Raw genomic sequence first — 14332 nt, forward strand, 5'->3', positions numbered from 1 at the left:
CAGCTCAGCAAACTGGTACTTACTCTCCTCCAGGTCCTCCATTACTTCCTAATGGAAATAATTATAATTCAGTTGAACTTTTACACAAAAGGGTAGGAAAACTGCACCCATGTAATGCTTAAGTCGATTCATAACCTTCCCTGACCAGTTTATGAATCTAACTATCAAACATGAAATTGGAGATTTTGTGAGTTCATTGGCACAACTAGAGATGGTCTGAGGTACTTGCAATATTACTATTATTATTATTAGCAGGAACATTGCAGACTGAGAGCTTGTTCTAACACAGCCTCCTAAGTTACTTCAGGCTTAAGTGGTATACCCCTGTAACTGTGGATTCTCTTTCTCCCAGACTGCCAACTTGATGTTAAGGTCAATCTGTGGTAACCAAATAAAAGGGTAAAATATCAAACCCCTGTAAATGCATCCATTACAAACAATAAGAACAGGACACTTGAGAACTTAGGACCTTTCAGTACATTACCTTCATAAGTTCAGCGAAGTATTTTCCATCCATGTAGTTGTCAGTCTTGAGGAATATCTCCCTGAGCATGCTCTGTCCCATGGGGTTGTACTTGTGGTTGAACTTGTCAAACCGGTGGAATGTGTTACGGTCCTGTCAGGAGTCAATGTGTATATTAATTATTTTGCAGCACTCTAGATCTAGTAGAAATATACATGTAGTCAATTCATGAAGATACAGACTCAAAATTCTTATCCTAGAAAGATTATCAAATAACAGATACATGTTGAAATATGTTGGAATCTTTCCGTATCATTGCATTTTTACAAAATCATTTTCATTTACTTGAGTCAATTTGTTTAACAGCTGTACATACAAGGTTGTGTGAAAACGAAGTCCTACTTACCGCATGGACATCCAGGGAGTCCACATTCAGCTCATAGGCTGTTAGGTTCAGGTCCTCAAACACCTACAACAGAAGGAATAGTTGAACAGATTTCTGGTAACCTTTACAACATATTACACTTTAGACATCCATGCAAAGTGAAGTATGACATCCACTGTTTCCTGTTTTTACTTTTAAGGTGGAACTGCCAGCACAAATGTATATATGGGGTTAGCCATTCCAAAATCTACAAATGCACATTCGAAGAGATACATGTACCTCTAATGCAATGACAAAAGGAATTGATATTGCTTGTACAAGTCAATAGGACATTATCTTATGTACAAGTAAGTTGTACAGAGCAGTGCATCACTGTATGATCCCCACCTCTTTCAGGGTCTGTTCCTTGCCTCCATTCTTGATGACCACCTCGTCAGCGTGCTTCCTGAGCTTACTCTTGATAAAACGCAGCAGGTGTTTCTGGTTCATACAGGAGGCTGCATGGATGTGAGTGTCCACCTACAAATGTTGAAAACAGGAAAAAAACTGGTCATCTACATGTAGTTATGCTTTAAATTATCTCTTTTCTTTTTGTATAAATGGTTTTGTATCCAATGGATCTGTGAAATGGGTCTCATGTGTATCTTTCATTCCTCCTTTTTGTCAAACATAATCTTCCCCACCAAAATGACATTTACTACAGTAAAAGACCCCTGGCTGACCTTCCTGATGTTGTAGAAGTCCCTGTGTGGCACCTCCTTCTGAGCCACCAGCTCATTCATCTCATTTAGCAGCACGTGCAGCTGGAATTTGGACGACAGGTAACTCAGCCGCCGGTAGCAGAACGACTTTCTGTAAAGGATTGTCAGCTTATTAGATTAATGATGAGTCATTGTCCCACGGGTTATGTTACCTACATTTGTATTAAAAGGCTTACATCCAAGTAGAGGTAAGTAAAGAAATCATTCATTTGGCTTTTACCATACTAGTATAAAGTGCAGTTTCAGGCATGACTTACATGGGCCCATCAGCTATCAGGGCATACAGCATGTTCATATCAGCGATGAAGGAAGCCAGGTCAGGATAGGGCAGCTCAATGGGCTCGTCAGCTCTCATGGCATCAAGGTTATCGTACACATGAACCACCCCATCCACCATCTTCACCTCGTAACCCAGGGACTCAGGCAGGGTGGGGTTAGCCCAGGGGTCTTGTCCACACACTGGGGAACTGGCCTCCAATGTGTCCTCTCGCTCTGTACAAATTTATGCACAAACAGTACATTGTAAGTTGATGAAGGTTAGACATCCACTTAAACAATAATCATCGTAATCATAGAATATCATTGACCAAAGGCATAATGTAGTGGATGATACCTGAAGTGTCTAACAGTTTTCAAAATCTATCCAGTTACCTGAGTAACTGTTATCATTATCTTGGTGTCCAGAAGTAGAGTTTGTCTGTAAGTACACTGTAAGCTTAAGGTCCTTGGCTACACAGGGCAACGGTTATTCACAAGTAATCGAGTAAATAAGTCATTATGATAAGAAAGAGTTTAGAGGACAAATTCCCATAATGATTCCTACACAAATCTCTTCTAAATGTATGACTACATTACAGCTTGATTCCTGCACAAATCTCTTCTACATGTATGACTACATTACAGCTTGTTGGTAGCATGTGCAGGTTTCTAGAAGACTTTCTTCAGGGCTATGTCTATTTCTAACTTGCAAAGAGATGTACCTATGTCCTGCTCAGGCTTGCACCCTCCATCCATAACCGGTGTCTCTCCAGTCTCCGACATGCGCAGGTAGCGCTCGGTGGTGAAGGGGAAGGACTGCATGGCCGTGTCCATGTACTTCTTACGGATGTACAGAGCCGCAGTCAAGGATGTGGCAGCCTGCTGGACATCACTCAGGGGAACCTGTAACATCGACAGTAAAATTATCATACGCATTCAAATTACCGGTAAATGTGCAATTTTAAAAGTTTAAGTTCTGTCTCAGACTCAGTATATATATATATATATATATATATATATATATATACATATATACATGAGCAGCTTTCAAAATCTAGCATTCCAAACTCCTCCGAGAAGCATTGAGAAGACTTGCCCCAGTGGTTTCATCCCCAGTGATGGACACTCTCTGGAACTGTCCCAACACCTCCTCCTCTTCCTTTGTGAACTCTGCAGGTGTCAAGGTGGTCCCAAAGAACGTCGGGGATTTCACATTCTGTTGGTGCCTGATGGGACAAGATTACACAAGGAAGACTGTTTTAGAAGTATTGCTATCAAGTACAATATGGGAGTGTCCAAGGTGGGTAGGTTTGCTTGACTACTAGTACCTATGCATACTGCACAATGTATGCAGATTGGACAGTGTATACTGTACATGCTGACTGAATATGCAAAAAAAATGTAATTTATCTGTACAGTAATTTGAGTGGCCTTGTTTTGTTATCATAAAGTGTTATCAGGTCATCATAAAGTGGTCTTACACTTGACTTTATGATAACCTGATCTGAAAGAGAAGTACATTTAAATCCTGATTTTTACTTTTGATCATTTGTGTTTTTAAGTTGCCTATATGTAACTTTACTTAATGCTCTGGATGAGATGGAAAAGCACTTTGTGTTTCTAAATGAAAGAATTACTGTCAGGGCCACTGGGACTAATGTGCCCATATAGCTTACTGTGAGAGTATGGGAGTGTTAATGGGTACATAGCACAGCTGATTTTCACACTGATCTGTCACTATTGTGATCTGTCAGTCACAGTACAGGGTAAAGGGCTTAACTGGTCACTTTTGATCCAGGTAAAAGCTCATAAAGTGCACAATTAATGCTACATGCCCTTTTGGAGAAAGCTACAAAGGGCACTTACTTATGCATGCAATATCTAGTTATGGTATAAAACTGAAATAGCACCTGATGCAAAACATGTCCATTAAGGTGGAATTTATTAACCAAAACAATGTCACAAACTATTGTAGGTTAGCAGATTTTTGCCATGCAATTTTGGATATGGTTACTAGGTATCTAGCATCTAGCAAACCAGCCTGGTGGCAGATATGTTGAATAATCTGTTCTACATTGGTCCAAACAAAAGGTGTTAGAAGCTATCAACAATTGGCATAATCCAACAGTAATAAGAAACTTTGTAGGCATATAAATTTAATATGTACACTTCTATATGTTGGGCTTGGTTGTAAATGTATGGCACAGATTAACTTGATCAATATGAAAGTGGTCATTCTGAGTAAACAATTATTCATGTTTGCAATGTTCGTCTCTGAAACATAATATTTAAAATGTTGATGTACTTGGGGACCGATAGTGACCTACTGTGACAGCAGGTTGTAAAATACCAGACCACATGGTACTGTTTCTATAGAAAAGATGGGCAGGCTGCCTCCCTCACATGTGCTTCCTTGTGCTACATATGGATCACCATGGAAACAGGATGTATAATTACAGGAAATTGGCCCTTTGTTATGCACACAGTCACTCTAGTGGCATGGAATAATTTCTCCAGATTACCAGTTGTGCTCATGAATAATCGTTTGGAATCAAGAAGGTATAAACTATAATTGTGATAATGACATCAATTAGTTACATGGTCCTCAATTTGGTTAGGTGGCTCCCATTTTGGTTAACATCTTCTACAAATGTCATTTTGATTAAGATTTATCTAATAGTATGTCCTCTCCTCCTGGGTGGATTAAGTTTTTAATGTCTGTCATATTTTAATTTTCAAATATAATGTTCAATCAAAAATTTCTCCCAGGAATTACAATTGAAACTTGTGCATACTACATCATACTACAATCTACATTATACGAGTACATTTGTGTAGCATTAGCAAATTCCACTTCGCCCATTAAAAAAAGCACCTGGCAAAGCACATCTCCTTGAAGCCTAGCTTGATTCTAGAAGCGCGAGACTGAAAAAAAACCTAGTACAATCTACAAAATGTGTAATTTACATGTAAGGACTTCAGTTACATTTAAGTAGAATTCAGATTGTTGTATTACATACAATTACCTGTTAAGTATTCTAAATATCTGTCCTCTATGATAAGGAATCAGACACTCACTCTTGTAAATCTTTGAGTTTCAGTTTGCGGGTAGTTCTAGCTTCCCTGTCATTATTGTCGTACCTTCAGATGTTGAGGAGGGGAGGGGGAGTGAAAGGAGGAAAACACACCGCAAAGTTAGTGCACACAACTAAAGAAACAAGCATCACGTCAAACCAGCGGTCACTGCCAACATCCGATGTTGACTTGATGCTTCAAAACTGCTATATTGCCATGCTATGAAAGATGTGTTATGATTTTGTAACATCATGATGGTGGTTTATAATGTAAGATGTGATGATGATGATTCTTACTTCATGGCAAATGTATGTTAGAAAATGTATGTCAGTTTAACATCAACTTCATTCCTTTGAAGTGCACTTCAAAATATTCACATACATTGTATACAAGAAGAGTCTGCATCAAGATTACAAAACTGACAAAAAAAATCATGCACATCTTTCATTGGCATTGCACATTTCTACAAGGATTGTGCTAGGTAGTATCACTGTAGAGGAAGACTTAGTATAGTGGAAGTTTAGGTTAGCATGCAGTGTTGTATGGTTTTCTCAGTCATATAGACTGGAATGCAGAGTAGTGGAATTAGAAATGTTGGTGCTTGCAGCGGTCCTCATTAAATCAGAGTCTACAGCTACACAATGTAATTTCACCAGGCATATGATTACAAGTACTGGTGGTATGTTTAACCTTTCTGCAAGCACCAATAGAATAGGGCTACAAAACAGTACTAACGTATAGATTTGTACATTTCATTTATTGCACCAATAATTTTTAGTCTGGACCTTTAGTTTTAAAAAAATAGATGCACAGGATGTTACCTGTCTGACAAAAACAGGTTATACACCGGTCACAAAATGCCAGACACGAACATGTGGCCATCGCATCTGGTTAGTCCCAGTTTTTTAATATTCAGCCAAACACCTAATGGTGGCTTCATGCATTGTTAGAAGTGTTGCCAAAATAAATGCAAACAACATGTAGTAAACATTGAGTACTGTAATGTGACCCTACTGACTGGTTAGCACATGCCAATATCTGCCTGTCTGTGACTTACCTTCCGTCCAAACCCCTGTACAGCACACAGCAAATCAAGGCATGCAAGTAGTGGTAGGGGAAACAACATGGAAAATTTCAGTCACCTCAATATTTCTTTCAGGTTGTTGAGTAGGTGATTTTACGACAATCCTGTCTAATAAATTATCAATTATCATATTTACAATGTAGTACATGTACAAACTACAATGCATTATATTCATATTTCCTAAGTTTACAACACTATCTTATTAACACATTTAATTTAGCACATTTTTTTTCATTGAATTTGAAACATAACCTTTGCATCATGCAATTTTTCATGAGATACCAAAATGGGTTTTCAAACCTTGCCAATTTTTTGTTTTATATTCAGACTATTGCAAATACACGAAAAAAGGAAAATTTGGTTTTCCCTTGATAGCCAGTCAAAATACATGTAAGTGGTAAATTTAACAAATGTACATGTACTTAAATTTTCTACCGTCTAAATTTTGACATTTCCTAACCTTCCTTTCCTAAGTTTTATTCGTAACCCTTGCTAGGTTTTAGTACCTAACCCATCCTCCCTTGTAAGGGCTGACAAGTCATGATCAAGTGTAGGTAAGATAAAGTAAGAGGGATGAGAACACATCAAACTGAGGGGTTAGTGTAAAAGCAGCACTGCACACAGGTTAGGCAGGTCACAATGCCCAGGGGTGTCAGGCTGAGCAAGGCTGGAACACTCATGTTGTTTATTCCAAGGACTTCTGTATAATGTCCTTGTTTACACATAGCTAATGGATCATATTTTTCTTTTTCAGGAATGTCGGATAAGCAAAGGATTAACTGTTGCATGTATGCCCCGCATAACAGAAACATTAGGGAAAAGATGTGTTTTGAGGGAAACATAACTAGATAAATCCAAAACACATCAACTTATTTTCTTCTGATGAAAATCAGACTTACATTTCAGATCAAACCATTTTCTCATTTTGTAACCTTGTTGATTCAAGAGAAAGTTAGCAATGAACAGGGTTGTACAGAATGTCTTTTGTTTGTAAGGATAATGGGCCTGCAGTACAATACCTGTCATTACAAGGAAATGCTGCGAAATTCTTTCTAACAATGGTCACCTAATTTTGGTGCCGTGGTATGGTAATACCAGTTTTTCCACCAGCGTTGTTATTTTGTTGTGGTAGCACCCCTATGCCAGGTCACAGTACTAGTATACCACCATGGCTGGATATAACTTATTGGTTATATGCTCCTGTTTTGAATGGTGCAATTTTTCTCTTCAGTACATTAGTGATCCAATTTGCTACAGCCTGAAACTCCAGGGAAGGGCACTGCCACTCACTTAAACTTAATCTTAACATCGTTGCACTGGCTCATCTGTCGCTCCAGTCGCTTCTTTTTCTCGTCCTCCGACTCCAGAGGACACTGGTCGGGGTACTCGTACGGCGCCGTGAGGTCCGGGTGGAAGCTCTCCGACTCATGGCGACTGCGCTGGAACAGGTCGTTGGCGATCTCCTTGAACTTGTCGTCCATGACTGTATGGACATGCTTCGGGAAGGACGAGCGGGTGGGAGAGAGCACGTTGTTCCGTGGGGGGGACAGAGACCCCGCCAGGTTAGTCTCAGTCTCTGTGTGGGGAGGGAACAGTGATGGGTCATTTCTGTGGTAAACATGCAGATCAGGTGCTTAGGGAAGGAACTTCATGGTAGAAAATATACCAGTACATGTAAATGGAAATACTTAGTCATGAATAGAGTAAAAGTAAGATATGACTTTTAACAATGTTGAACCTGAAATCTAAATATTGATGATAACCGTTACCCTTACTTATAGTTTTAACGGTATCCAGCTGCCTGGCACAACTGCCTTAGAACTTTATTACTTACAACGAGGTGCTTTAACCTAACAGTTTGTTTGTGGACCCAGCAGTTGTTTAAACTCTCCAGTAATGTTGAACAGTTTGGATTTTGCTGATCAAGACTAATACCCTACAGTACATACATATCTAGACAAGATATGCACTGATAGAGGACCCTGCATGCACACAGTTTCCATTGACTAGCAAAGACTTGTAACTTAAACTTGTAAAATAGACTATGGTAACGATTTTACAAGTTGCATGATCAAACTATCACAATACGACATGATAATCTGCACAAGATATAGCAAATTGCCCAGATACATTGGATGCATGCATGAAAATGATAAATATCACCTACAAACAAGTCAGGCATCAAATAGATTAAGATTATATGGTCAATCAACACTTGGACCACCTCTGTAAATGATACTCCTACGAATTGTCCATGTACATGAGCCAGCGATGGTGAACAAAATTGTCACGTCATGCACATCAATATCTACCCTCAGCTGCAGTGCTGATCGTGCTGCATTGTAGCAGCCTGAATCAAGATTTCAGGATTTTTAGATACACCCAGGACTGATAAGTACAGATAATGCACAGGATGGACTGTTACCCACAGACGACTGCTTTTCCTGTACCTAACGGGCCATTTTCTGTCACAGCTCATTCTGTTGCCACTTGCCGGTGAAATCATAAATGGCGGAATGGACGCTATCTATTACCTGTGCTGGCTTTAACTGGGTAGGGAGATGAATATGAATGAAGAAGAGGCAGCGGAGGTACTGCAGGTCATGACATTAAAAATGTTATCAGGGTTGAGGGGGACATCTGATGGCAAATAACGGATCCATAGGTCACCGTTTACCTCTTAAACAAAAACAATTGTGCTGCCTGCTATCAGATAGATCAACAGTTGTCCAAATTTGCCATAAACACACAGAATCATTGACAGAACATTTCAGTTTGAAGCAAACTCTGAGCATTCTTTTAGCAGAAAGGGAATGAAAATATACATTTTCTTGAACCTGTCATTCTAAACTGTAGATTGGACTTACAAATGCCTACCCTAACTACTGATCAATTTACTCAGTCATCACCAAACAAAACTGATAAATTCTATTTTCATACATAATACATGTAAAGCTACTGAGCAATGGTAGTGAAATATCTTGCAGCCGGTGAATGTACGTGTACACTGTGTACATATATACATCTTTGCTTTGCGGCTTTCCCATTTCTAGTTGTAGTGCCTTGTCATAAATAACAGTCTGGTTGTGAATGGTGCACTGCACTCAGGATGTGACCTTTGGAAGGCTCCAACCACTGACTACACTGATCTTCCTGACTCCTCCTGGTATCAAACCTGGTAGTTTCTATCTCAAAAGAGCAACAGATACATGTAAAGGCTAGCAATACCTTAATTCAGGGCAACTCCATGGTGACCTAAAACCAATAGCTCAGAAGATCTGACTGGTGAGAATCCACAATGGCAGCCAGAAACACAGGCCAGCTGGTCCCCTTCTGGCTGTCTCTTACAAAACAGCTGATTTACAAAATTTGAATGGAACATTCCATTTCCTAGGAAAGGGGCAGCCCTTGCTTGTAGGGCAGATGGAATTCAGGTGTCTTTTTTCCCAGGAACAGTACTGATTCTCGACATGAACAAAATTATTCTTTTCATTCTGTAGACCTGTCACTGATATAACAACATCATTGCGGCCTACGCAAAGGTATGTTCTTCCACATTTACTGCAAAATATACATGTATATAGACACGAACAGCACCAAAATTGTGTATACACTATACTGTTGTTTTTCCTCAGAAATATTCAGACCTGTCATCGTACAGTATGTATGGTTGAAATACTGTCAAGCACAAAATCATTTTGATTCTTATAAGATGTAATAATAGAGATTTCCAATATTCCATTAAACCACGCTAGGAATTAAACAATCAATATTTTGTGTACAATAATATATATTATGGCTATAGCCCCTTTTGAACAAATTCAATTCAAGGGGTCCGGAGTTCCATGTGAAAAAAGACCATCTCCATCCCCTCTTGTATCCCATAACTACGAATAATTCTGACAAAATAGTGAGTATATGTATAACAATATATGTATCTCAATAGAGAAAAATACATGATGAACAAATTAATTTTACTATGATTTTAATTTTTCACCTCATATAATGATATTGACCTTTTCCAAAAGAACATGCAAGGAAAAGCAACTCTTGGTAGTTGTGGTCATTGCATATTGATTGCATAAAGTTTTGCTAAACATATCCTATATGGTTGCACAAGATGGGCCTGGGGTGCAATACCGGTAAGTGGCTGCATGTTGAAGGGCGTCAAGGGTCAACAAATAAAATCTTTGCCAACCTGTACCTCCCTTGAAGCCAGATCCAGGACCAGATCCTATTGGCCAAGCTTTTTTTATGCCGTCTTTGTACATGTACACTCTGGTGTTATGAGAAACACATTGTTAAAGATTGTTGAAATATTTCAGAACGTGGAGAAACTGACTTCAACATCAGAAGTGTATGCTATTAATTAGTGATTTTTAAGGTTGATGCTAAATTATTTTTCACAGGATACATTGTATCAAATGTCCGCCTGTCTGAATGGGTAGAATCACCACCATTTCTTTGAACTTACAACTTCAAGTCAAACAGACAAAGTAATAGAACATGCAAGAAACATGGAAATGAAATACTGCACATAGAGGATAACTGATACAAGTATACATGTCACCACCCACTGAAACCCTAGAATAAAATCCATGAGTGCCAGATAACCTATGTCACCATAAATCAGTCCTGGAGAACAGCCAAAGTCCAACCAATTTGAGCAGCGAAAACAAATATCCAATGGCAGGTTTCAGTAAACATGTTTGTTAGACATTCCAACAAAATGACTCTCATGACGTGACTTAGATGGTGCAGCACACAACGTTGGTGATTGGAATTCGTCATACAAATGTTAGAACTTAGACCAACAGCTTGTCTTTTTTTCAGGTCTTGAATCTCTTATGTCAACACTCAATGACTCACAAATCTCTACATTATCACAGACTCAGTGTAAAATTATCAACCTCCCATATTTGACATACCACACAATGTAACCTGACAAATCAGATCCATTCTGCTGCCTAGATATCAAACAGATTCGTCTTGGAATAAAGACACTTCACATGTACAATACTTTAAGTCAACCATTACAGTCACTTGAAAACAAATGTTAATTATTCCTTTGATGGAAAGTTGACATCGTGTCATACTCATAGATCTACCAATGAATCATAATAAAAAAATTGACATATTCTTTAAAAAATGTTTTCTACTATGATTCAGTATCAATCTGTAGTATAAATTCATGTAAAAGATATTGATATTTACCAACTATCGGCATTTCACTATCTTTCTGCTTGTTTTTTCACTGGACTGACTCTTCTTTTTTCGGTAGTTGTCTTCCTTCCCTGTACTGTTGACTGTGATACGTATGTTGGAACCTTTTGGCTTTTATAGCCAGAATGACACTACCCTATCTAGAAACTTCCAGCTCATGGCGGTAGTATGTGGTTCTTGGCATCAACTCATTAGTCTAAACATAGGATGCCCAAAAGAAGAAGACATGTACATACTGAATGGTAACTTCATATAAGTGCCTTATCGTGTGGTATTTGTTTTCATTGCATAACTGATGTCATTTGAGATATTGTGTATCCTGAATTTAGTCGCCTTTTGGCACCAAATTTGTAGACGAGTTAGGCAACAGGGAGAATACAAGTGGATAACATTTGTATATGCAATGTACACTTCCTTGAGAAATAAATCACAACAGGTAACTTAGACAAGGCAAAATAATTATGTTTAAACTCCTTTCCATTATATAATATAATAATTTAGTTTCTTGAATTCTTCTAGTATAAACTATTTTCAAGTTTCTTAAACATGTACAACATTACTAGTAACTGTACTGCCTGATGATAGTACATGTACACTGTAGGTTACTCTATTGTGTAAGTGTAAGTATGGTTCAGTTAATCATTTATGATAATTATGGTAATTTCACACCTGAGCTCACAATGTGGACACAGCAAAAGCCAAACCCTGTTATCACTGACATAAAAAGTAACTAATTGGTAAGGGTCAATCCTTTCAAGAGGTTACTGATTGACATATGTGTTACCCAATACCCATTTGCATGACATGTAGATTTGTTTTTGTGACTTAACTGTCTGCTTATAGTAGTAATAATACTTTACTGTACATCTCACTTTACATTTGTACAAAATGGTACTAAAATTAAAAAAAAAAAAAACAGCAGATATACCTTTCTTCATACATCTTCAAACAAAGGTTAACATGTTCTAACATTGACCTTTGCAATAGGTTGTTACATATGGAACATCAAGAGTCAACAACATGTAGTCAGTTAGTTCAAGGACATCCCTATGTATATAGTACTTAGTCTAGTAAATATGTCCTTGGTTTGTTCAGCTGAAAAAAAATACTTTTCTGATATCAGCTTCTAGATACACGTACAACCAATAATACAAGCAGTTTGGAAAATTAGATCCCTTGAGAATGAGAAATATATCATTAATGTAAGATCTTGTGGAAAAAAGACAGCTGTGACAGTGTGCTTGATGAACCGTGTTGGTTGGCCTAGCTGGTAAAGTTGTACACCCAAAAAACATGTATATAAATAGCCATCGTTATTTGAAAAGGTGGTGTTCCTCTTTTGAGGTGATGATTTGAGATGTGTGGGAGTGTAACACGTATGATATCACTGTGGCACACTTATCACTAGTAAGTTAGTTTGTAACTGTTGCAATAAACAACCGTGTGTGCAAGCTTCCTTCTTTTAGTTGCTTTATTATATATTACTGGAACCAGAAATCTGTCAAAGTTTACATGTCATCAGATTCAGAGGGATGGGCTCCCGTTCTGTGAATCTGGCAGCAGTGCCATAAAACTAAAAGTACATTCCCCAGAAAAGACACATAACATAGTCAACGTTTTAGTTCTGGTAATTCAACAAGTTCTTGGCACACTAAAATTTAGGAGACAAATACATGACAAGACCTGGACATTCCATTGTTTCTCTCCACAACCCAGCAGAAAGAAAATCAATAGACAAAAGGGAAAAGCAAAATAATAATAACATTCATGTACAAAATAAGGAAGTGTGTTGAGTTAGGCCTTGGGGTCATATTTACAGTCGTACCCATTTTGGCACAGGAGCTCAATATAGCGCAGACTGCCTGGTAAATAAGGAAGTGAACGACAATAATTAACACAGCAATGATGAGAAAAGTATTACTAGTATCAGAGAGTACTGTCCAGCTGTGACTCACCTGCTGACAGGTGTTCCTCCATGTCCTGTCCTATAGGTGCAGCAGGTGTGCAGGAAGAAGGTGGAGAGCGAAGTTAGAAATAAAAGTCACCTAGCTACAGCCACAGAGACAGCTGAAGATAAAAGTCCAACAGTGTAACCAATGGGGAACACCTTAGCGAGCCCCTGAGCTGAGAACACTTGTTCCTGAGCCGTTGTACGGTAAAGGAGAGCTGTAAGAAGTCGTTTCTTTGTTCCTTCCTCCTGCAAATATTGCCCGCAGGCAGGACCAAATTGTCACGTCCTTCTAGCTGCTGGCTGACACTATAAGGACTTCTACGTGACCACGTTTGGAGATCTGGACTTACAGATTAGGTACTCCAGACTTTTGACCAAACACAAATATGGAGCGGTTAAAGATTAATCATGGCAAAAGTGGGAGGGGGGAGAGAGATTTTTGCAGTGATGTATACCATGTCAACAACAACAGCCTACCTGTGCCAGAAGTTCGCATGTCTGTCTGTGTCTCCTGTTCCCTGCTCGCCATCCGAATGAGCTTTGGTCTGGATTTTTTGCTTTCCATCTTCTTCGCCCGAATGTCAGATAGTTAAATTAAATTTGGTCAATATATAAAGGTGGAATGTTTTGTTTTTTGGTAGGGGGCGATTCAGGAAGTTCCTCTGGCCGCCATTTTATTGTTTTCGTTAGATCGGAGTTACCAAACGTAACAAAGACCAAAGATACGTCGATTGTGATAGTATATAGTGACTGTTTGCATATATTATCCCGTATAATATTTTTGCTATTTGATACATATAATATTTGTTGTGAATGTATGAGGATCCTACAAATGTCTTCACATTATTACTATTTTGTGACGTTTTGCTGCGTTCAAACATGGCGGGAGATTTGAGCGGAAGTCTCGTAGCAGCATATATTGCGAAACCTATATTGCTATTTTGGCACGAAGAAACTGCCATATTTGTTTCAGGTCTTACAATCTTACTAGAAGCAGAAAGTATTTAAGTCTATCATCACAAGTGTCTTGTTCAATGCGTGCGTTCATGCTGCACGATGGTTCCTGGAAGAGTGAGAGTCCTAGGCTGTCACGGAAGGATTTATAGTACTCCCATATGATTTGTGCTGTGAT

General features: G+C 38.6%; 1 protein-coding gene across 1 annotated transcript in view; it reads right to left on the reverse strand.

Annotated features, from left to right (window-relative positions):
* Positions 1–13913, reverse strand: part of LOC109479223 (AMP deaminase 2-like) — a 21655-nt gene extending 7742 nt beyond the window's left edge. The window contains 12 exon segments of the mRNA XM_019781142.1: positions 485–616; positions 870–932; positions 1236–1367; positions 1571–1700; positions 1867–2101; positions 2590–2770; positions 2964–3093; positions 4946–5008; positions 6000–6014; positions 7317–7602; positions 13205–13234; positions 13678–13913. Coding sequence (XP_019636701.1) covers positions 485–616; positions 870–932; positions 1236–1367; positions 1571–1700; positions 1867–2101; positions 2590–2770; positions 2964–3093; positions 4946–5008; positions 6000–6014; positions 7317–7602; positions 13205–13234; positions 13678–13765 — 1485 coding nt within the window. The 5' untranslated portion in view covers positions 13766–13913.
* Positions 13914–14332: the final 419 nt, after the last annotated feature.

This window comes from Branchiostoma belcheri, unplaced genomic scaffold (genome assembly GCF_001625305.1).
Source record: "Branchiostoma belcheri isolate BF01 breed outbred unplaced genomic scaffold, Haploidv18h27 scaffold47, whole genome shotgun sequence".
In the NCBI taxonomy this organism is placed as follows: Eukaryota; Metazoa; Chordata; class Leptocardii; order Amphioxiformes; family Branchiostomatidae; genus Branchiostoma; species Branchiostoma belcheri.